The sequence below is a fragment of the Solea solea genome, chromosome 12 (assembly GCF_958295425.1).
Source record: "Solea solea chromosome 12, fSolSol10.1, whole genome shotgun sequence".
NCBI lineage: Eukaryota > Metazoa > Chordata > Actinopteri > Pleuronectiformes > Soleidae > Solea > Solea solea.
Window position 1 is genome coordinate 11,752,792 of NC_081145.1, and position 25,799 is coordinate 11,778,590.

At 39.7% G+C, this 25,799-nt stretch overlaps 1 protein-coding gene across 3 annotated transcripts in view; it reads right to left on the bottom strand.

The window, feature by feature from the left end:
- Positions 1–144: 144 nt before the first annotated feature.
- The window catches only part of pde3a (phosphodiesterase 3A, cGMP-inhibited), a 94,121-nt gene continuing 68,466 nt past the window's right edge, over positions 145–25,799 (bottom strand). For all 3 annotated transcript variants that reach the window (XM_058645665.1, XM_058645664.1, XM_058645666.1), the window contains 12 exons: positions 22,435–22,695; positions 18,937–19,094; positions 11,981–12,054; positions 11,005–11,156; positions 10,779–10,916; positions 10,284–10,395; positions 9,894–10,007; positions 9,129–9,328; positions 8,147–8,350; positions 6,991–7,152; positions 5,080–5,377; positions 145–4,169 (listed from right to left, as the gene is read on the bottom strand). In XM_058645665.1, the coding sequence (XP_058501648.1) occupies positions 3,856–4,169; positions 5,080–5,377; positions 6,991–7,152; positions 8,147–8,350; positions 9,129–9,328; positions 9,894–10,007; positions 10,284–10,395; positions 10,779–10,916; positions 11,005–11,156; positions 11,981–12,054; positions 18,937–19,094; positions 22,435–22,695 (2,187 nt within the window). In that variant the 3' untranslated portion in view covers positions 145–3,855. The remainder of the gene's footprint in view (positions 4,170–5,079; positions 5,378–6,990; positions 7,153–8,146; positions 8,351–9,128; positions 9,329–9,893; positions 10,008–10,283; positions 10,396–10,778; positions 10,917–11,004; positions 11,157–11,980; positions 12,055–18,936; positions 19,095–22,434; positions 22,696–25,799) is intronic.

The window sequence follows — 25,799 nt, forward strand, 5'->3', positions numbered from 1 at the left end:
CGAAAACTGATAATCTTGCCTTCTAGGTTTAATGCTCAACCTCCACTACTTCAAAATGAAAATGACACCAAGGACCTGATGTATCATTCATTACCTAGTAGATTTCAAAATGAAGCAAATAATGAAACAACGCAGACACAGTGGTACCACAGAAATTATAGTCTTATAATTCAATGTATTCACATTACAACATCCACACGGCTGTGACAATAACTACTGATCTTCAAATATACTCACTGTATGTTACATAATACCAATATAGGCACTTCCAGTAAGTCTGGCAATATTGCAGCTACAGTATAGTGTCTAAATTACAAAATGGTAAAAATAAATAATGTATATCTAAAAGGTTTTTTTGTAGTTTTAAAATGTCTTTACTGTACAGCATATGTATATGTATATATATATATATATATATATATATGTGTGTGTGTGTGTGTGTGTGTGTGTGTATTGTACAAAATGGAGCATCAACCCGGAAGGAAATTAATTATGTTACTTTCACAAATACCATGTATTTTGGAATAATTCTTCCACGTGTTAGTACTGTACATGTGGTAAGTGCAAGGTACTAGTGAGAAGAAAGCAAGTCATTATTTAATCATGTGTCAACTATATAAAAATACTCATCTTTTTTTTTTGTTTGTTTACATAATTGTAAAGCTTGTTTGGTTCCCACCATTACAACTATGCTACACGTGTGAATAATTATGACAATCAAATAAAAAATAAAAAAATGCACTCGTAAAGCAAGTTGACTTCAGGATTGAAGTCATCTGGTGACAAAAATGCACGCATTGTCCAAACAAACCCAAAAAAAAAAAGTGACCATCAGCAAATGAACAAAATGGACGGATGGATAGAATCCGGTTGCAGTTTTGTGATGACCTCTGTGTCCACTGTTGCCAGTGAGGGTCTCAGATGTGCAGGACAGGCGGAACGTATGTCAAAGAGGAAGCGCAAGGACAAGTGTGCTAAAGGGCCTTCTGTGAGGAAGTGTCATCACTAATAACTGCGTCACCGTTTTGAGCAAAAGTCGCATCCCTGCTCTTCTCAGTGGCGCGATTGGTCAAATAGAGGACAGAGTCACATTAGAGAGGTTCAGTGGCAGAATTCAAAAAGACAAAAACACACACACTGTCCAGTATATATATACGTATACTGTGTTCTCAAAGCAGGAGCTGGGAAACATAAGAAGTTAAGAAAACGTAATAGCTCACTGGGCAGGAAGTGCAGGTGACATACTAAAAAAAACAAAACAGCAGGATTATTGTAAACAAGATACAATAGGTGAGGCAACACATGATCATTAGAAGCCAAAAAAACAAACAAAAAAAAAGGCTGTTCTGATTCAGTGGCTTCAAACAACTGTGTGGTCTGATACAGGGCTTGTGTGGTGGTGAATGATGCTCTGTTTAATGTCTCTCTAATCAGTGGGTCAACCAATTACCTTCAGCTTGTGGCCTTTGTGCTGCAGTATATGTAGAGAGAGAGAGCGAGAGAGAGCGGTAAATGGATTATTTTAGTGTTCACCACAGATGGAAACATCATGTGGTAGAAGAATGTAACTGCAAGGATGTGCTGGTCTTTTTTTCTCTCTTTTTTTAAAGATCAGATATAAGATGACTGAAGGAAGCAGTGTAACAAGTCAGAGACCCATTAAACAACTGTTTTACTTCTTATGAGTTACATGCAGACACTGGACAAGATTATGGGCACTTCATTTGTATATAATACTGCCACAATGTACTTTAATGTGACATTAAATTGATGCGACAACTCAATGGCGGTGCTTCACCAATTAAAAGCAAAGTACATATTTGATATATAAATTTGAAATAGTCATCTTGAACATGTTGCATGTTTGAGACGCAGTTGAATATACTTGTGGCTTTGTCTCAGTCCAAAGTCGGGGCTCTTATGTGACGTCACTTTACAGCACATTTCTTAAACGTCAGGTCCTGATCATTGAGATATTAAATTGTGTCAATTAATATCTCGGTACAAAAATAGGCTTGGCGATTAGGAAGCAGTAAGAAAACAATGACCTAAACATGTGCATAGTACCTGTAATGTGGAAATATAATGACAACATTCCAAGTTAATTACAACTTTGACTTTTGGCTAAACTCAGAGACTTGTTTTGAGTCCATTGATTTTTGCCCCACAACTGTTTTCTTTTGACGTGGAAAGAAAAAGCTTAAAAAAAGAATAAATTCAAAATAAATCCTCTCTGTGTGATGCACTCTGATGTCCTGTCTGATTTTAACCACGAGAGAAAGAAAGTCTCCCTGAGGTGCTGGAAGAGGAGGATACATAGATGAATAAAGGTTTTCTGCTTCGATGTTAAAAGTAAAAGCAGAAAACAATGATTATCATCATTGTTCTTATTCATTATTGTTAAAGTAGCCTGCCATTCCAGTATGTTTTTATCTTACTGTCCCAAGGAGTAATGCAAATGTTGACTTTCAATAGTTGAGAGTTTCCTGAGGGTTTAAGATCAGCATCATTTGCAAGTGATTACATAATGAGGACCAGGATACAGCGTACTGCAGTACACTGAGCCTTAAATACAGCAAAGTGTCAGAAAGTGATAGAAAAGACACAAACAACACTGTAGTGATAAAGACAGTCTATGGACATTTAAAATAAAATATATAAAAAAAAAAAAAAAATTAAGATTACACATTTAATCCACATCAGGGTGTTTTGTTTAATATATTAAGCTTTCTAACTCTTTATATATTTTTATTGAATGGTTTCCTGTTTTGTTGATTTTTTCCCTTTTACCATCCTAAAACCTTTGGTAGTTTCAAAGTACGATTTGATTCATTTTCCTACAGCCCAACGTTAATTTGTCAAGTCCATATTTACCCGGAAACTGGGGACTGGAGATGGTACAAATAAATTATTTCAAGCAAAGACCCACACCTGCAAGCTCACACACATAAGCCATTTTCAGACATGGACACCTGGTCTGGACCTGGAGAGTTTACTGTTCATATAATGATATTTAAGCCGCTCGAGAGTGTGAAACAGGTGATGGTGGGCCCTGGATTCAGGACACCTGCTGGCTGGAGCATTTCCGGCTGTGTCCTCACATGGGCTCATGGGAAATTATCCAGAGATTCGTTCTGGAGAACGCATGTCGCGCCTCTGGACAGTTCCAGGAACATGCCGGGACTTACGTGCATGTCTGAGGTATGGATGACATCATTAATTGGGCAACACATGTAAAACATAAAACAAGTATTAAGTATTTGTGTTTAACGCTAAAACGCCACAGGTGAGCAGTTACTTTTGGCAGAAGTCGAAAGGACGGACGATACATCAGTGTTCCTCGTGTGATTGACTGCCTTCATAATCCGTACATAAAAAAAAACATTATGGCCCATGTGCGACCTTAAAAACTCCTGCTAGAATCGTCACACGACTACAGTTAATTGTGATGTCTATATATAATTGCATTCTGAAAATATTTATTTATAAATTGGCAGCAAATGTCTGCAGTCCTGTGTGACCACAATGGGTTGAGGTCTGTGCAACCAGTCTCTTCTCTCTTCTCTTGACAGTAGCAAAAGAGTCTGTATCCCAAAGAACATAAAACCATCCTGTATTGCAATACGGAAAGCTCCTTTAAATGTTTGGATATTCAGATAAAATGTGTAAAGCACAGATTTTTTTCCCACCCTGTTTTTTTTTTTTTTGTATAGGCACACATTTCCCAAACTTCTACAGTGTTGTGTCTAAGTGATGTGCTGGCGAAAAACAGGAGTCAGTTGATAGGATAAGAAACAAAGAAATACTTTTTCACATCCTTGCCCTGACTGACACCATTATTTCCCATGGGCCTTTTCACTGTGGGTCGCCCTCCTGTAGTTCCTCTTGAGGTTTCGAGTCGTCCTGTGGAGAAACAGGCCACTCTGGTTCCTCCACTCCCTCCTCTGGATCTTCTCCTTCTACCAGCTCTTCTCTGCTCCCTGGCTCCTCTTCTTCTTCATGAATCGCCAGAATAGGCTCGGCTACATTGTTTAAATGGACAGACTCTGCCCCTTGGTCTTGTTTCTGAGCTTCCTCTGCAATCACCTTCTTCCACATCTCATGGTTCTCCATCAGGTGCTGCGTGATCTGACAAAAGACTCTCCTCCTTTTCTTGGGAGTGGTATTTTCTGGAAAAGAAGAAAGTCAATTCAAATGTTTTTTTATATCGTACAGGAAAGACTAATTGAGATTAAAAATATAAAAAATTCAATAAAAATCTCCTTTACGGCAGAGACAGGAAACAGCACATTCATACAATATCTAAGTTTCCATAAAATATGAACACAAAATCAAACTTGGAGTTATTCAGAGTTAGTTTAAAAGCACCCGGTAAGCTGTTATTGCAAGTGATTCCAAACAGATGGAGCAGCAAAGTGGAACACCCCCCCCCCCCCCCATAATGCAGTACAGGCTTTTGGAACATTGAAGAAGCATCAGTTCCACTATTTTAATGGAGAATGTAGGTCACTAGATAAGAAGGTAATCAACCCAAGATGGTCCTGCAGATAAAATAAAATATGCCAATCTCTGCACAAAAGCAGACATCCAACTCTGGCATTCAATTGGAGATGAACTCCAGTGCTCCCTGATACGCTGTGTCCAGCAGGTGTAACGCACTGAGGATGTTTTTAAAACCAGCTGCAGATAAGTTATTATGTAATGTGGATTTTAAACTGACATTTTATTACATTTGCACTGCTACTACAGGTTTTTAAGCTTTAGTTTAGACCCCCATGGTTCTCAAACTGTGGTTCATGTACCATCAGTGGTACGCGAGCTTCTTCTGGTGGTCACCTTATCGATCGCTCCATCTTCATCTAATTCCACTATACCAGTGTGTGAAGTATATGTGAGGAAGAGGAGGATGATGAGAGAGACAATAATAATCCCTTATTGGGAATAAATCTGCCTCGTGTGAAAAGTCTGTAGCGGACTTTACGTGGTCCGTTTACACCGCTGTATTTTAACGTTGGTGATAATGTCAATATTTTCTCAGGTGGTAAAAGTTTGAGAAGCGCTGTTTTAGAAAGCACTTACGTGACACTTCTGAGCTTGTGGAACTGTCCTCTTCTGCAGTGTCCTCTTCATTTTCATCCTCATCTTCGTTCTCCCTGATCTCCGGCTCCTCCTCCTCCTCCTCCTCCTCCTCCTCCTCCTCCCCCTCCTCCGGGTTGGGCTCCACCCATCGTCCAGGCATGAGGCTCGCTGAGTCGTAGGAATTGCACAGTGGTCCCACAATGTGTGTGATGAACGATTCCTGAAGTTTGGCCAACTGTGGTGCTGCTCTGTCCATGAAGGGGCTGATGGGAAGACCGAGGCTGCCCTCCTCATCACCCTAAATAAAGCATTGCCACATTAGTATGACATAAGCGCCAACTGAATAAATGTCGGGACAGAACTAAAGCAGAACCAATTTACCAAAACAACTGAGTCATCACACAGAGGACATATTTAGTGAATAGGTGGAAATGATGTCGAGCATGTTAATTGCTCCATATTTACAATTGATAATTTACTAAATGATCTGTTTCACAGTTAAATTAAGTCCCAACAGTCAGAGACAGATTTTCAGTGCTGACATCATCAAATAACGTGAAATTAGGAAAATGATTTATGACATTCATTCTTAACATAGATCCAGCTCATTAATCAATTGCTGTTTTACTGCCAAGTAATGGGATGTTAGCGTCACTCGATGATTTACATAAAACCTTAGTAACTGTGACTAATAGATTCAAAGAAAGAGGGTTTTTTTTTTAAAAAAAGAAAAAAAGAAGAAGAAGATTGTGAGATTTTAACATTTAATACATTATGTAGGTTAATACATAATATATTATGTTCATAAGCTGCAATAAGGTATTTCCTTATACCTTAAGGACTGCCAAATTTGAGACAAAATTATTATTTATGCATTGCTGGTTGTACACTCAGTGCTGTAGCTTCAGCTAAATATAAATTGAAGCTAAATTAATAAACATGTTTTAATCTTCCCTATATTGAGCATAAAATAAGGTTCCAGAAACTACGCTAGAAAAAAAAGGGCTTCATAAAATGAAGTACTATTCTCACAAAGGACAGACTGTGTTAGCTTGTATAGAATGCACGCTAGTATATATCTTGTGTATATATCGTCTATGACGTCTGTACGGACAGAAGTGAAGAATAGCAAATGTATCCTGGTTGCCATAGTGACTGACCCAAAGCCCCATACAACTGTATGACACAAAGCATGTTCCTGCATTGAGGGGCACATGTGAAGCACAATGTATGGAAGAGATTAACGTTCCTGACAAGAGCACAGACATTCATTTTGTTCATTTTCTACAGCTTTGTCCTTCACATGAGGGTCGCGGGGGGGGGGCTGGAGCCAATCCCAGCGGACACAGGACACACACACACACACACACACACACAGAAGAGGAACTTTGGGACCATCAATAAATCCTGGACAGACTTCAGAAGTGATACAAGGTTGTCTTTCACAAATGAACCTCATTTTCCTTCGTGTTTAATAAATATGAATAGCCTCCAGATATGCACAAGTGTCGATATTCGTACAACAACATGACCTTAAAGTATTTATTAGCCCCATGAGAGGAGACAGTACAATACAGAGCCAAGATTCAGACGCACACAGTAATCAATCTCACGTAGCCCTCAAGCTCTATGTCATAATCAAGGCTCCATTGATATGTTTTCTTGCGCCCCATGAGAGTTCTTGTGTGTACATGCTTTACTGCTTTGGACTCTAAGTTGTTGACGATGCATGTGACCATTATTCTGTATAATACAATAAATGAATATGTAGGAGACATACTGTACGTGTCAGCTAAAACAGAAAACGACTTGTTTTCGTGTTGTCTGCTAGTTGTTGTTGTTGTTGTTGCTGTCGTTTCCCCCCCCGCATACAAACAGAATCCTCACATTCTTAGGTTGGGGTTCACACACCTGTTCATAGAACTCGTTGACGATGCCCTCTGTCCACTGCAGATGCAGGTCCTTGCACTTCAGCGGTCCATTAATATCAGCCAGTTTAATGCACATCTGGCACACCAGCAACCTGTCGTTCTCATTGGACCAATCGATACCTGAAGATGGATCGTCACCCACCTGGAGGATCAACGAAAAGACAAGGTGACGTGGAACATACATTAATGTCAAATGTTGCCACAAACATTTCTGTTCGGTAGAGTCATTGGTGCTAAACCCTCAACGTTTAAGGTCTAAACAATTTGCCACCTTTCTTCTAACACTGTTATGAAGCACATAAGCAGACTCTTTTATTTTGAAAACCACTGTGTTAAATACTTCACCAGTTGTAGTTTGGTTCAGTGAGGTTTTAGATTTACGGCTCATTTTAAGGGACATGGCGGCTTTTTCCTGTGACCCCTTCTTCCACATGATTGTACAGTAAAGCTTACATTAATCAAAAGAATAAATATCATAAATGTGTTATTTCCAGTAAGGCCTGATGAGCTTCAGACCCGCAGAGAGACGACCACAAATCGCTGAGGTTTAGTCGTTCTAAACTAATAACGGCAAGAGCTGAGAAGATCAAAACTTGACGGTTACTTCACAGAAAGCTACTTTGCTTCCAGGAAACGCAGAGCAGGGTGTTTGGTCATGGGAAACATTATTTTTGCCGCCAAGCCAGCAAGCTTAGTGCCGACTGGCTGGCTCTGGCCCCCTGATCACCACCACCACTCTGCTAATATTCACAAAGGAAAAACCTAGATCCTCAAATCCAAAGCCAACATACTGCACTTGAACAAATTCTTGAAAAGCTGCAGGATGTTTTATGTCACTGCCTTGAGCAAAACATATTTAAAGTGATGCAATGTTCTCTTTCCTTAAAGTCCAATGACCATTTTCAGGGAGATTTGTGTTTGTATTAGAAAAGCTGTGGTATTAATATATAAAATGCAATAATCCAGAATTTGTGTGTAGTACTATTTAAATTCTCACTGGTATATCATCCATCCATCATTATTCATGATGATGGATGGATGGATAGATAGATAGATAGATAGATAGATAGATAGATAGATAGATAGATAGATAGATAGATAGATAGATAGATACACAGATACATAGATAGAACTACCTTTGCATTGAACTCGGCAAGAAAGTCAAAGTGCTTCTTCAGGTCGGTGGCCAGAATGGCCTCAATAACCAGGAATCGGAAACGTTTAAATTCCACATGATCCAGGTTGACAAGGAAGTTGTACTCTGGCCGTGACATAAAAAGGTTCCAGGCCGAGGCAGCGTGGTGGTTTTCCAGGACGGATCGGTCGTTGTAAAGCACTGCCTGGAATCACACAAAAACATTTTACATTTACATTTACAGTACACCAACGTGACAATTAATAAACAATACTCGAAATGAAAATGATTCAAATGTTGCATAATTTATCATATATCACATTTCTACTCCCCCCACTGTACCTTTTTACTACACAACATTTTAGTTATTGAACTTATTAAACTTTGCAGATCAGATTAAGTATGCAACACATTCAGCGGATCACATGGAATTATTATAATATATGACTTTAAAAAAGGATATGACACATAGCAAGTTACTGAAGTTATTAAAGTTTGAATGAATGAATGCTTATACTTCATGTGGTCTTACATATTCAACATGTATTGAAATGTTTAATTTTATAAATCATTATAAGTCTACATTTGAAAAACAATAAGGAGTTACTGTATTTGGTGCTTCACTGACGACACAAAAAAACACTAAACCATTTCAGCCAGTGACGTAATACATAGTCTAAATTGATCATATTGTTGATTACAAACAGTAACTATGTTTACTATGTATGACTATAGGCCAGTGATTCAACTGGGGAACGAAACGATATAAACATGATTTGGAAACAGCCTGATTATCTTTTGAAACTGGCATATAAATATATTCAGTCAAACTTTGCAGTAGATTTCTTAATAAAAAAAATGAACATTTTAGAGAGACTATTTTTACGTGGGAGTAGTGATACATGGCTGGAGGTCAAATGTCTGAAGAGATGGGACTGTGAACAGTTTGGAAACCACTGCTGAAGGCTGAATAGCGCGAGTACCTGTGGAGCACTGGTGGCCACAAGGAACGCGTTGGTCCGCCCGGGGTGGTCGTAGTCGTGCATTGCAGCAGCCACATAAAGGGCCATGAGCTCCAGAGCAGGGATGAGGCCTGACAGACAGCCATAGCCGTCTTCTGACACAGTGTAGGTCTTTGAAACCAGGAAGCCCATATGACTGTGTGTTATTCCGCTGTCTGAGTCTAGCCACGGGGGAATGGACAAAATGAGGAGGGAGAAGAATTTACACCTCCTGTACTTGCATATGCCCAGCACACACTCGAGCAGTCACATCCAGTTACATGTGGATCAAAGGGATGGTCTTAGCAAGGCATATAAATGAGGTTATGGAAATATGAGTGAGAGGGAACTCTAATCTGTCTTTAATTTCATGCAGTTCTAGACTTCAAATAATGTTTGGCACATAAATGCCACTGGCAAAAGCCTGAGTAAGATAAGACAAACTGTGAGTAGGATAAGATACACACACACACACACACACACACACACACACACACACACACACACACACACACATACATACATACACTCCTGCAGGTTCAGTGCTATGACATTAGGGTAGTGCCCAGAGTGATGCTGCAGGCAGGTACAAAAACAAATGGAAATACAAAGATCTACTTAAAGGAATTCTGCAGTACAGTAGAGCTCATTGTTCTTGTACATATGGCATCTTAACTGGCCTCAAACACAGGCCCTCACTCACACCAGGTCATGCAAATGCCTGCATGCGCGTACAAATCAACACACCTGAGTCACTGGCGGAGCCGTGGTCAGCAACGAGGCTGGGCAGACCGGGCACAGACTGCGTGGTGAGGTACCAGACTGCATGAAGGACATCTGTGGCGTGGACTCTGTTGTGATCTGGGTCGGGAAAGAAAACTTATGTGTTCTCTGTGTGTGTAACCTTCTCCACCAGGGTGCACTGCTGGGCTGCTTATGTTTCTTGCAACAACATAAAGGCCGACATACATTATATTGTACTGTATATGACTAGCACATAAAGACAAATCTAAATTGCATGATGTTTCCCTCTAGTAACTGGTTTCAATGCCACAGCTGCAAACAACTGGAGAAGAAAAAATACATAAATAAATAAATAAATAAAATAAAGCCCATAAGAGAGATGTGGAACCTTACATGGTATGTCTCTGTAACCATTCTCAAGGGTATAGAAATAGTTCATGAATTCTTTTACAGGGATCTTAAAGATCCCAAACAGACCAGTGTCTTCAAAGAGCCTGTAGGAGACCTGAAACACAACAATCAAACTGTCAACTTCAAACACTTGGGTAAGAATCACATTATTTACAAGGAAAAATATGGAAACTATATCATTTTGCAATTGGTATTACTTCTAAGTGCTTGTCTTTATCAGTTTCCTCATCAGTCCACACAAACCTCCTCTCATACACTGTTTCCGTCATTTTTCCTGTGCAGTGAAATGCATAAACGGAAGTGACGTCTTATTTATTCACGTTGTGTTCCACCGAGTGTGAGAACTTGAATGTGATATTTCCAGATCTTTGAAAAATGTTCTGTGTTTTCATTTGTGATTGTATGCACAAATTGAAAAAAATGCAAATTGCACAGGGTCTTCAAAACTCACCTATTGATTCATTAAGATGTGCTCACCTGACTGAGGATACGTCCACATTTCCCATTTGTCTTTTCCATCAAGGTGAAGATGGGGAAGTTCCAATTATTCAGCTGACTCATGAGAGGATCTAAATCCTCCATTATTAACGGCTCTGGAGCCAGAATGGGTTTGTCCTGTATTAAAGACACGCATACAGTGTAAATAACACGCGCTTCAGTGTAAATGTGTGTGCTTCATTAATAGTAGTAAAGGGAGCTATACCTCAGGAGGTATTAGTTGGTGGAGGATAACATTTTGAGCAGGGGCTTTTCCCTCCTCCATGTCCTCCTCAGTATGTGCTACATCACTGCTGTCACTGTGGTTAGCTTCGTGGGTGCTGTCATAGTCTGATGACACAACAACTGGATCCTCAGCTAGTAAAGAAACACAAAAAAATAACACAAATCACTGCTGATCTCAATAATAATATAAATAATAATAATAATAATAATAATAATGATAATAAAAAATAGTAATAATCATGTTTTTTTTGGGTGGTGGTGAATTTTCTTCTCTTTTACATCCACTTCACACAATCATATTTTGTTGATGTTTACCTTTAGCTGAGATTAGGATTACGACTTGGATGTACAGACTATATAAAGAGAATGAACACATGGATCACAAATACAAAACACTGAAAGCCAGAGCTGCCCTAAATTAACAGCATGTGTAATTATCAAAATATTTTTTTATGTTTCTCTTGTGGCTAACACACCAGTTTATAGAAGCTCTTTAAACCAGATGATATTTTTAATGCTAACATATAATTATTATTGTTATCCATGAATTTCCAAATTGACTGTTTTATAGAAAAGAAAATGAAAAAATAGTAAAACATATCATTAAGATTTACATTTGACAAATTATAGTAACATTTGTTTTAGTGGTTGAATGTTGAATCCTTGATTCAATCATTTAAGACCAGGAAGCCGGCTCAAATTTGGGTGTAAAAAGGTGAATTCAGTTTATTATTTTGCCAAATAAATAACAATAACATGTTTAGATTTAAACACGTTTTTAAAACATTTCTGAAATATTTATGTTTTCTTGTTTTTAGTGGTGGTCTAATAAATTTGTTAAGCACTATATATATTGTATATATTAGGCTCAGTTAGTGTCAACACATAATGTGCACATCAAAAAGACACTTTAATACAGCATGTATTAGTCAGAAAGACAAAGACTGGGAGTATACCTGACCGTGGTATCCTGTCTCCCTTGTCTATAGAGCCCTCCCCATGGCTCAGTCTGATGTATGGTCTCCCACAGCTGCAAAAAAAAAAAAGGGGTTTTAAAAGTTAGATGCATGTATAAGTAATGTTGGCATGTGTTTGGCAGTGAAAGAGTTTTAATAAAACAAAAAAAACAAAAACACAAACGGTTCAAAGAAGACAGTAGATGGCAAATGTAGAACAGTACGTGTGCGTTTGCTTGTACAACACAAAATGTGCAAGCCATTGGTGTCTGTGTTTGTGCCAAACAATTGGGAATAAATCCATTCCCTACATCTGTCTTTGATGAGTAACCAGTCGACAGAAGTTGTCCAGAAAAACCCCCCCCAAAAAACGTAATGGGTTTCCTACTGTGCTGTCACCACATTAAACAGATGCTTTACAGATGGTTAAGAAAACGTATTAATGAACAAATTGTAATGAAATTGTAAATACACAAAAACATATAACAACAATAAATAAATAAATAAAACCAGATAATATAAAACAGCCGGTAGCGTAAAGACACTGTTACAAATGAGTCATAAGAAACTGACCCCACCCTTTTTGAGATAATATGACGGACTGTTGACAGCTGCAGACACAGAGTAGAGCTACCAACAACCTTGTAGACAAATGGAAATGTTCACATGATTTGACTGGTTTATGAATGGATCTATAAATATTCCTACAGTCAGAGACAGTTTGTTAGCTGCGTGACAACACCTGGAGCCTCTCGAGCTTCACTCTCTCAACTGCCTTTCCGTGTTCCTCCGTTTAGGCTACTGTCAGACTGTATAGGTGGTTCCAATTAAAATACCTCTCCCTAAATGTTGTAAAAACCTGCCTATTCTGAGCAGGAAATGCCTGCTGATAGAGCACGGTGTCACAGGGAGCACACAGGCCTGTAGTGTGTCTATCTCCTTCTGATAAATTGTTTCGTGAACACTTTTGAGTCGCACCCACCCTGCCCTAATGGTCGCGAGGCCCCAACAAAGGAAGTTCTGTTGTGTTTGCACGGCCAGGTCGAACCACTGTGTGTAATGCCTAACAGGTGTGGAATGTAAAATAGTTTGATAGTTTGGCGGGCGAACAGTTAGTACATTATTGTCGGGGGGGGTCTGGGCAGGCAGCAGTACTTGGCATAAAAGGTTTACTTAATGAAAGTCGAAGAACTGGCAGACACTCTTCCTATTCTGCTAATGCAGCAGAATAACCTCAGCTACTGACATTGAGCTTTCAGCACTGAATGTAAATAAGAAGGCCGGCTATTTTCACAGGGGGAATCTGTCAGTCAGAAATTAAGTGACGCTGCTTTTATCACAAAAAAAAAGACCTGTAGTTACAGTTGTTAGCTCTGCAGTTACAGTAATTTAACTGTCTCACCAACACCTCGGTACGAAGACAAAACACATTCCTGTACGCTTATTGTTTAAGCCCTGTTTCTATGTAATGACATCATTAAATAATTTGTTTTCCTTGATACGTTTGGGAAGTATTTTATATCATCTGTCTTGCACTGAAGCCAGGTTTAGCCAATATAAACACTTGTTGCTTAACCTCTTCACTAAAATTAAGTTTTTATATTGCTTGTTCGGCCAGGTCAGCAAAAAAAAAGTATATATAGTATAGAGCAAAGGAATAAAACATTCCTTTTTTATATTTTGTATTGAAAATACAAAAACAATATCACATTTTGTTACATGTAATCAGTGAGGCAATTAATCTGTCATTAAAATATTTGCAGATGAATGAATTTGCATGACAAGGGACGGGCATTTAAATTATTCTCAATCAAATATTCACCACCCCAACACACACACACACACACACACACACACATGTCCTGTCCCACTGGTGAACACAGCCTGAAGACCAACAGTCTTATCTCACACACATGTGACAGTTCATTAAAAAGGAACCATTCGACAGAGAAAGCAGAAATACAACCTGGTACTTGACTGACAAATAAGTTAGCTAGTCCACTTTTTCCCATTCCCATTTTCTTCCAACCAGCTTCACCACAGTCTTTACAAGGAAGGAGAGAGGCGTTGGTGTTCCAGCCAAACCTCTGTGACAGACTTTAAATAATGTGTCCACATTAGGCCTATTTTTTTAGAGGGAAATTCTGTACTCCAAGAAAACAAACACAACATAAAAATATATGTATAATGAAAATAATGTGAGGTGCTACGAGACGCATTCAAGAACCATCTTTAAATTCATCACTTTTGCAAACATTCATGTTCATGCTGTCACGCTGAGTAAAAAGAATCCCTGATAAACCATTTTTCAGTTTTGTATCTTATTAATACAACTACAAATAATTGCATTGATTAATTTAATTTTATGAACAAACAAACAATCAAATCATTGAATATCCCTTGTCATAACTAATTACACAATAAAGTAACGATAATTTTGTGACTGCATTCACTTTGTAAGATGTATTTAGTGGGAACTTGAGTGCACCTTTTTTTTTCTAAACAAGACTATTCACACAAAAGTCAAAGGTCAAGATTGGTTTCTTGGTTTTTAGATAAAAAAAAACAAAACAATAGTGCTGTATTGTATAACAGTGGACTGAGAATCTGTCTCTGGAGTGGAAAAATCACTCCTATTCTCACAAACTCTAAAACACATGTTGCCTTTCTTACAGTAAGTATGAACCTAATCACACTAATTATGTTGCAATGGGAAATACTGTATAAACTGCAACATTGTCTGCTTTGTCTGAGAAACGACCCCTTCGCCTCCCCTAAACATTTATTGCTTATCTTAATGTTTCGAGCCATGTAATAAGCAATGACTCTCTGCCTGGTTTCCTCTCTGCTGCAGTTTACTTCCAGATTTTATACTCAACCACTAAGCAGGTTGACAGATTACTTTTGGTTGAGAGCCCAAACGGACAGTGTCCAAGCCATGATAAACACAGCAGCCATTATTTCTATTTCCAGTAATCTACCTACTCTTGAGCCAGATGACGTGGAGAAGATAACAGAACAGTGGCTGGAGCAGAGGAAAATGGAAGGTATTCAATCACCCCCTTTTTACCAGGTCCGTCTGATATAAAGTCGATGTAGTAGCTTTGAAGTTGATGTTATTCCTTCTTAATGCTGTACGTCACAGAGAGCTGACATGATGGAAAAATGAGGGAGAAAAAAAGACGCCTAATGTCCAAATTAAGATTGTAGAGATTTGATGATGGAGCAGAGAGAAGGCAATTGGAGCCATGTGTTCATGGTTATTGTTGTTCTGTTTGATCTGGGAATACATTTGGTTGTTACTGCTGTGTTGGCCGAGACTCAGGGATAACACTGACTAATACAGATTCAAGTGCGTGAATCATAAAACACTCCCTTCTACTTCTCTTCAAACTTGTGATTGCTGTGTTAAAGCATGCATGGGAGATAATGTGCAACTGCGAGCAGGCTGTCTTTGGGACAACAACCCAATAACAGTAAATGATTGTCTTTAAGCCCTGTTTAAATGTCTTCTAGCTTTGCTTGTAAGGCCTTACATGGTCTCTATATTTCAGGGGAACAACTCCCTCTAAATGAAGTGCTACTCTGCAGAGAGTTCTCTCAGCTGCATATTGAACTAAAACCCTGCACTCTCCCGTTCTGTCTGCATAACCTGTGCCAGAAAAACAGCTGTCATGTGTGTTTAATTGTAGGGCTGTGGTGACTGGGGGAGGCCCAGATGTTTGTTTATTCTCACACCACCATAAGTGGCCATCGCTGGGGCTTGTTGCTGAGCTTTAGGACCAGGCAACGTGGCTTTGTGTACAGAAGCTGCACCGTGTGCTTACATTTGCACAACTTGTTCAAGTATTACATTGTCATTGTGCAAATAAGACCCAAATAAACCACTGACAGAGACATGGTCCTCAATACAAATCAAAACAAATCAATACATCTACAATTCATGTCTAAATCCAGTTTTTCAACTACTGTATATTATATGAATATTGATATATGCAATATGGAATCTCCTGCAGTTGTGGAAGCAGCGTAAATCACGTTTTCATTGAAGGAATTCAGAAGGAAACTATTTGCACAAATTGTGATCACATCTGTGTGTTACTTTCATTTAAAACACAACCCTGCTGTCTCCTGATGTGTGCTTCTACAGTACTTTGGTAAATGATGGGTTGTATGTCTGTCTTTTACTTGTTTGGGTCACATCCAGGAAAATTAAATGGAGCTGAAGGAAACAGCAGCAACTGTGATTGGCACATGTAGGCAGCTGTTCAGGGAGCACATGATGTGTATTTGATATGAGACGATCACGTTAAAAAATTGTTAAATGTGATTAAAATATGATTGTGAAATTATGAACGTCAAGGTTTTATTTTTAGCAGTAGAATCTATTTCTAAAACTACTATACTGAGAAACACTGAGAGTCCTGTAGAACTGATGGGCTTAATCAGGACTGTGTGACAATTTGACAATACATTTTATAGATTTAAATGTTATGCACTACAGCTTTAAGAGAAGATAGAGAAGTCTTTATTGTATCGTCAGACCAGGACCACTATAGTAATAAGTTAAATTGACTGTATTTCAGAGCCCTCACTGACCAAAGGTTACGTCATTTTGTAAGTTACACATTTTATCGCTTTACTTGATAGGTCGGGCATCTGTTCAGGTTTCAAATAATTGAAAACTGAATTCTATCTTTGCAAAAAGAAAAGAAATGTCTTAATGTGGTAACTTACCCTTTAAATATGCAGCAATAAACCTATCATTAACATGTTAGGAGAACTTTTCTACCCTTCAAAATCCACAACTGAACCTCTAATTCCCAGACTTCGGTTTAGAGAGTGAATGGTTTACAAAGCAAAACAAACTTCAGTTTCATGCTGGAAACGGCCGCCTAATGGCAAGATAAAGTGTCTCTGCTGGCGGCCAAGATTTTGCTCAGAGTGTGTTTGCTTGTCATGCACAGTGCGGTCGAAAGCTCACACAACCATACCTTAAAAAAAAAATGTAAAGGAAAAATGTATCTACATTCTTTGGCCTAAAAATGTGAACAGGTCAGATTTCTGCAAAAGGACCACTTCACATTTAATGCACATTATTGTGACAAAAGGCAGAGATTATAACATTGTGCAGGCATTGAAGTTGCTTTGGCTCGTGTGTTACATGATCTGTCCTGATGGATGCAGCAGCACGCTCATCTGCCTTTTTTAATAAATGTTTAAAAATAAGCCTGTCTACAGTAAAATGAAAAGCAGTGGAAACATTACTGGGTTGAATCTTGGATTGGAGCAAATACTGCAGGTGTCTGTCTAAGACGAGCTGCAGACAAAGTCTGGCGAGCTATTTAACTTTGTCTGGGCAGCTTGGCTTATTCATGCTTCGATGGCAGCAGTTCAGTTGTACAGTACAGACATAATAACGCGTCTTCATAAGTCATATTAAAGCAGTGGCTTCAGGAAAAGGGTTATCTTTTCACAACATAACTACATGGGTGACATTGTTTAAAAACAAGAAATTACTCCAGTTAACTGCATCAAAGTACAAATACATCAACTTTACTCATTAAGTACATTAAGACAGGAGCTTTCAATCAGTCGCTCACATTAAACTCACTGTTCACCTGCTTGGACAAACGCTGTCCATGTGCTGCCATGTTTTGCCTCTAAATTCCAAATAAAACCAACAAATAGGAAGTGATATCAGATCAAATCTATCCCCAAAATTGAATCTGAGTTTGGAAAAAGGCCACACAGCTGCAGAGTTATGCCTCATTTTACCAACTTAATACACGATTCATTCACTGTTGACAAAACAATGGATTTTATCTGTAAGTTTGCCGACTGGTCTAGCAGACGATAACAACGGCACACAGACATTTACACAAACCTTCAGTGTGCGCTAACTAACAGTTTTCTGCCTCAGAAGACCTTTGTGCCCACGACATAAATCCATGAGCGTAGAAACTGAATTTAGCGGATGAAACACAACAAAAGCCTCTATTGTTGCGGCACAGTGAATATTTTAAAAGACAGGGAGTGTGCACACGTCAAGTACTGTTTGGGCATCCACATCATAAAAACACATGCATGATTAACCTTTATGCACAGCTTAAGAATTTCCAAACTGACTGAGTTTTTCTATCATTTTCAATTTCCCCCGAGCTGAAATTATTCATTATATAATCCTAACCAACACATTTTTTTATTTAACATTCAATGCCTCAATGTAATTTACTAGCATGGGGGGGAAAAAATAAACTTTTGTCCTGTTTTCAAGAACGCGTTACTAATGGCTCTGTATAGTTCTACTGATTCATTGCATCAGCTTTTATTGAAGTCAATGCATCCAGGCACAAACCCCACCACACACCATATTATACATGGCTACATGCACACAGAACATCACAAAGGCACACAAACGCTCACCACTCTTCATGCTCTCATACAGGAAAATGTTACTTTTTAGCGTAACAGATTTCCATAAAACCACTCCAAATATTCAGACCACTGATACAAAAGCTGCCTCGCCCAGCACAGTACTTGCATGCAGGTCTATATTGAAGATATTTATGTGTATTATCATTCTTATGCTCCGACTAATGCACCAAGAGTGTAAGTGTGTCTTAGTTATGCAGGTTAATGCATTTGCCTGTGGGGCATATTTCCATTCTGGCTCCCTTTGCATACATATCACTTTCCAGACTGCTGCACCATTAGAGTATAGTCACACTGCTCGTCCTGGTATAACTACAGCACCAGAGTCATGGATATACCTACAGTACAATGTAGCACAGTGAGTCCTATTTAGCATAATGAAGCATTAAAGAGCTTTCAGAGCTTTGAAATTATACTGCAAGTAGTGGATCTCATTTGATAGATCTACAACTTGAGCGAAGTACAGAGAATAAAAGGAGATTGAAGCATGAATCAGTCAGTCAGCGTTTTTGTCCAGGTACCTGCAGGTGAGCGTTTCATGGTAGGGTTTGATGCTGGCGCTGCGATCCCTGCAAACAGGCCCAGGCTCTATGGTGGGAAGACCTGTGGCAGAGGTGGTGGTGGTCCATGTGGAAGAGATTCTCCTAAGAAGACCAGGATGGAGACTCCGCCTGAGACGCTGCACACACACACACACGTATCAGAAATTAACATAACTCTGATGAACTGTGGGAGTCAAAAAGCATGGTTTTGATTGTGTTCACAAATAGATAAAAGCTCTGGAATTAGAAAAGAAAAATGAATGCACATTGATTGTCTCTTGTCACTTGGATCATTTTGATGAGACAGTTGCCCAAGATAAAACGAATGATGAAGGTGGTATGACATGACTGTTTTCTTAATTCTTAATTCTTTCCACAGAAAGTCAACACTGCCTTTATCATTGACTCAGAGATATTATTATCTCTGAGTCAAGAATCAAGGATGGCTCTATACCACTTTTTCTGGTCTGACACCCTCGAGTATCTACCCGTACCATTATCAGTCTGATACGGTGGGTTTTACAACTTTTAAACAAGTAAGTTGTTCACAACATATCTGTGCTGATGCATTAACCACCGAAAAAAACTATATACACTGTAAACTGTAAGACAAATAATCCACTCCCATAAAGAAGATAAAAACATACAATTACATTACAATCTGTGCTGAGGGGAGGCATTTGTGTAGGAAGTTTGTGAGTTTACGTTTTTCTTCTTCCAAAATCCGATCCAGTGATTTTGTGGAGCATCGGACAGACACACACTTGGGGTGGGAATCACAGGGTACCTCACAATACACATTAAATTGCAAGACAATGATAGAGCGGCACATCACGTCATATCTGTCTAAGTGAAGAAAACAAAATGTCTTTGAAAAGTTAAAAGTGCAGGATTTCTCTATTTATTCACAACATGGAGAACAAAGTGCAAAATGTCTATGTATTTAACGTGGATCGGGCACTTGTTAACGTAGCTTTCTCCACCACTATCCCGCTGTAAACTCCCTTTTCTTCAGCCAGGTAACTTTCATGAAGTATCGATGCCCGGCGAGTGAAATTAGCAGGGACTTAATTTGTTAATTAAAATACCGATATTTTCCCTGACGCATCGATTATCGTATTGCACGAGGAAGGACAATGATAACCCACCCCTAATACAAGATACCAAGTATTATTCTTCTCATCCCTTCCCATTGCACATTTTTACCTACATCATCAAAAGTGAATTGCACAGATAGATTCATCATTACTAAGATTCGGCATAACTGCAAGAGTTGGGGGGTGTCACATCTAACAGTCTGCATCGCTGGTCTGTACCTGATGGAAATGTAATACGTTGTTTCATGTTCACAAAGGCAACTCATGAACGCTCTATAGATTCTGAAAAGTCTGTCTTTTCTTTGTCTCTACATGCCTCCTCTCTGGAATTCCCAGTGGTCTGTTCCCTTGTGAAGCTTCCATCTGCTCGGTGCCATGCAGCAGCTTGGCACTGCACGTGCTCTCTCTCACTCTCTCTCTCTCTCTCTCTCTCTCTCTCTCCCTCCCTCTCTCTCTCTCAGTCTTCTGCAGGGTGACCTAGTAAAGATCGCCTCAGAATCCTGAATGAGCCCATTCACGGTAAGACGTCATGTACAGAGCACTGAGTGCATACACACATGCTCATACAGGGTGTTCATTAAGGTCACTTTAGGAGACATTTCAATGACTGTCACACACATACCTAAAAAACAAAAAAAACAAAGATCTTTGCACAATCAGGGCATATAAACACACACACACACATTCATGCACCAAAAAATGTCAGGTCCACAGAGCAGCTTTCTCCACAAAAAAACAAGTGTATGATGATCTCATTCAATATTTATTACCAAAATGCTGAGAGTAGAGTTATATAAAAATGCATGAAATTAGCTTTTTAACTCCCAAATATTAACTTGTAATAATAGCACTGTAATTTAATTTTGCAGCTCAGTTGTTCCTTTAATGAAAGCCCTGCAGACACACACCAAAAGCAGCCATGACACAGAAACATACACATATCACCGGCGGTGACTGCCTGACAAAACCAGGCCATCCTCACACAAAAAAGAAGAAGAAAAAAGACAAAAGAAAAAAAAGAAAGAATCAAACTTCTGCCTCTCTCTGCAGCTGCTAGTGTTGATTTAATCATAACTGGACCTTTTCTTCGTGCTATTTAAAGCTGAAAATAAACAACATTTTGTCTTTATCTTGTCATTAGGATGTTAACACTGATTGCACAGTGTAAGCATCATAGAAAAACAAGCACCTTCCTGGTCCATTATAAGCGCTGCTGTCACTACTTTACTGCTGCATTTTTAGAGCAGTGACAGTGACCAAACAATACGACGTGCAAGGGCCACAAAAGCGATCTGTTGCCTGTTAAAACTAGGAACACAAGACTGAGGTCATTCCAAATCATTTAGGGGAAGATACAGCATGTGTGTAATTGATGTCTGTACAGCATCTAAGTTTAATGTATTTTTTTTTTGCACCTCAGCAAACATGCTTTGTGTTCACAATAAATCAGTTTCGGGAAAGAGCATGAAAGGCATCAGTATATGCACCATATGATGGACATGCAACTCAAAGCCAGCAAGCAGGAAAGCAAATACAGGCATTCTCATTACTCCACTAACCGCCCTCTCTCCTCATGCTTTTCTCCTCACAGCTAGTTAGAGTCGAGAACACTGTCTCTGGGGAGTGGTATTGAATTCAGCCTTACTGGCAGCTCTGGAGGCACAGTCTCACTTAGCTACTTCTACTACTTTTTAAAGTTCTGACACTGTAAAAAAAAAACACCTGTCAGACAAGCAAATGACAAGGTGGCACAGCAGCCATCCACCACACACCTGCCAGCTGCTACGACGGGGATGGGTATCTCCTCAGATTAATGGCTGATCCATAATCGGGGTGGGAGTCCAGCTTTGTTGACACATACTCGTCCCTCATTGCGATCAATTGAGAGATGTGTTCACCTTCACGCTGCCTGTTCTCGTCCACCCAACACACACATGCGTACACACGCAAGCACGCACGCACTGTCTGGCTCGGCACATCTGTCATGTTGACACAGCTGTGGCTATGAAAGGGAAAACAGTGCTCTGAGCAGTAGACGGGCTCTATTTTTCTTCACTCAACTCTATGAAAATACACTCCTTCATTTGAGGCTAAAAGCTCTCAGAGTGAAAACACTCATTAGCTCAAACTCGGGCTAAAAGATTAACATGTGTGGGGAGAGCTGTGTGGTGTATAAATCATTTGGCCTTAATAAGGTGGACTGCATTTCTGTAAAAGGGTTATTTCATATGTCTCCAAATAAAATGGTTTCGTCTCTGGGCCTTGACATCCTCTGATTAACACTTGTGAATTTGGATATTTGAGTGAAATATCCCCCACTTTCATCTGGGCTACTGAATATCTTACCAGCGCACAGTTGCGTCTTCATCCATTACGTTACCTTGTGGAAAGATGTCTTCTCGCCTTTCTCGGGTCCTTCCTCTGAGTCAGAGCAGGTGTAGGCGTCGCTGAGGTTAAGGAGGGGAGCAGGGCGGGGCCGGTGCAGCGGCTGGAAAGTGAGCTGCGTGGTGAGCAGGTTGCTGACAGCCCGAAGTGAGGTGCAGGTATGAGCAGGCAGGGAAGGGTCAGCCAGCAGGTCTGTGATTAGTCCATGAGCCTCTCCCATCACCGCTATGTCCACCATGACTGTGGTGCCTGATGACTGTGACAGTGAGACAGAGAAGCAACAAATTGACAATCACTGCTCCTGCTGCCAATGTAAGATGCGTCTCATGGTCTCATAATGGCTGAGCGTAGCTTCTAGGTGACAGGCATGAAGGGCAGTTTAACGACACTAGAAGCTCCTCTGTAAGAATAAAAGGTGTTTATACCAAATACCTGGCAGCCAAACTGTGCTAAAGTTAGTTAGAATAAGAGTCTTTACTATTGCGATTTTAAAGTACCTTAAAATGACAACAAATCATGCAATAGTGACATCGATGCCTCGTCTGTCCCCACTCTGAATGTGAATATCTGTCCTCGCACTGAATACGTTTGGGGTCAGGCAGGAAGACTTAGAAAAGTATGAAACAAAATCGTAATCATAGTCAATCATGGGCAAATAATATCGAGCAAGTTCAAGAGTCAAGCAAAACCAAATGCAGTAAATTGAAATACACAGTGATGAACAAAGTAGGTCAAGTGCTTGGCTTTAACAGGGCAAATTACAGCTCAGAGAGCTCTGACTATTTGTTTTAACGTCAATGTTGGCGTATCTTGACTTTCTAAAAACTGTGATAGAGAGAGAGATATTCATGTTACACAGGACACAACCAGAGAGGGCAGTCAAACACTGCTTTTTTTCAAGAGCTGATTTTATAATAACAACACTAATGGGCCACATGGTAGATTAGTGGCTAGCACTGTTGCCTTACAGCAAAAACACCTGTGTTCATAACCTTTAATCGTAATTAAGTATGACTTCAACCAGATATGGATGCAAGATAAAGTATTTTTTTAACCTTGCAAGGTCAGGGGATTGTATTGCCAATGTGGGAAAATGATTGTGTTAAAAAACAACAACAACAATAACTTTATCACAACAAACCCTGCATGCAAATATAATGTAAAAGCCAACACAACAACAGAAATTGCCATGTCTCCCATTTTCACAGCAAATGTATAATATGAGGACGCCGGCCGCAACAAGAGCCAAAACCACAGCATTCTTTAAAGAGTGCACTAAGCTTAGGGGAAAAAAAACAACATAGTGAAAAATATATCAAATGATAACTTTAAACAATACCCGAACTGAGAAACTGTGAAAAAGGAAAAAGACTGTGATTCTGCCAAGCTTTGGAAAATCTGCCATAGTTGTGGTCTCATATCAGTTGTGTGCACATAATATGCACACTTTCAACCACTCAACACACCAACCTGTGAGCTAAAAACACGAGGAGGAGCAGGGTAGTAGGTGTTGACATGTCAGCGGTCTAACAGATCTCATCAACAACACTGGACTGAACCACGTTCAGCACGGTTGGTTGTGTACTACTTGATGCTTAATGAATGGACTCATTAGCAAAGTCTCGGAAAGAATCTGACCTTTGACTTCCTCACTCATGACCTCTCAGCCGGCTCACAGCCATCGTCTGTTACTGACCGTCTGTGCCGCGGCTTTGAAGGTATCAGGTCGTGTGAGCCAGCCTTGTTCTCGCGGCGCAGAGTAAAAGTTCACAACTCGCTCTTAATTGCTTTGCCGAGAGCAGTCGAACAACCACAACTAAACACAGGTCAGTCGTGGCTGCCAGCTAATTGATCTAATAAGCTCACAAGTTCGCCTTTCTTCAAAGAATGTTATCAGATTTTTCTCCTTCAGTATCCCATTCACTCTGACACCAGCTGCCAGGCACCTAGAATTATTCTGCTTCCACTGGCTAAGTGACAAGACATTGACCTAAATAACCCGTTAACTCAAAAGGTGCGTTTTCAGGACATTCCCTGACACATTCAATGACACAACCAGCATGGGGACTGAGCTAATCTCTTTTAAGATATTAAGACGTCCGGTGGGGAACCTGATGGATGGATTTCTGGACAGATAACCATTGTGCTCCTATCATCCCTCCTCTGCATCGCCCTCTCCCCTTTTCCCTCCTTTACCCTGCACTAATGCATGCTTTGAGGACAAAATGTAAACACCTGTCTCACAGCTCATTTACAGGCTGATTTAGGAGTTTGCTAAATGGGGGTCAAAGAAGAATATGGCTGCTGGGGAACATCTGGCTCAACAGAGACAGCAATGCTTAGGGGATGTGAACATTTCCAAATGTGCACGTGTGTGTCTTCAACTTCTTAAATCTTTACCCACTTCTCACCCAGCCAACTCAAACGCCAGGTAAACAAATACAGCATGTGCAAAGGGTGACACAAAAATATACCTCGCCATGTCCAGAGCATGACACGTGTGTGCACCCACACTCACCCACCACATTTTGCAAGTATTATATTGCGTCACGAAGCTTAAGTGACTCCAAATTTAGACCAGTGTGACTGCATGTTAATAGTGAATGCCTTTGGTTCGATTTTGTGTTGGGATCAAGCCACTTAAAGGACAAAAGTTGACATAAAAATGTATGTTGTGGTGAAAGACTCCATGTACATAGGTCGAATTTGAGAGTTCAAATTGCTTTAGTGGAATTTGTCCTATCAATGACCCAAAAAGTGTTCATCAATGAGGAATCGGCAAGAAATGTTCAACAAAGCTGACAGCAGGTAAAGATAAAGATTGTCCCCCTAAGAACTAAGTCTCAGCTGGACGGCACCGTTTGATGTTCCTAATCATGCAAAAAAAATCAGTAAAAAATTAAAAATCATCAGTGGACATCCTGTAACAGATCAAAACTAAATTACATCATATCATAAGATAACTTCCTGTTACATGACTGTGTTCATTCCTTAGACATGGCCACCTTTGTAGCAGGAGGCCTTATCTTCAGAGCGGATATATCTCATACAAGCCTCTCTCAGTGACCTCAGTGATTAAAACCTGTTGTGGGTTTTTTTTTCCTCTCTCCCCTGGCCTATCCCACATTCATTCAAGCACACTCAAATCCAGGAACGGTCAATGACTGTCCACCACTGGCTCACACTGGCTAATCTCTGTGGAGATTACATCCGGCAGAGTTTGTGTGGGATGCAACACCCAGGAGAGACAGGAGTAGCTGTTTAAAATTAAACAACAAAGGCAACAAGTTGCCTCTTGGGTAATAAAAAAAACAATGACGTCCTCAGATTAAAAATGATTAAACATTCCAAACAAGCAGA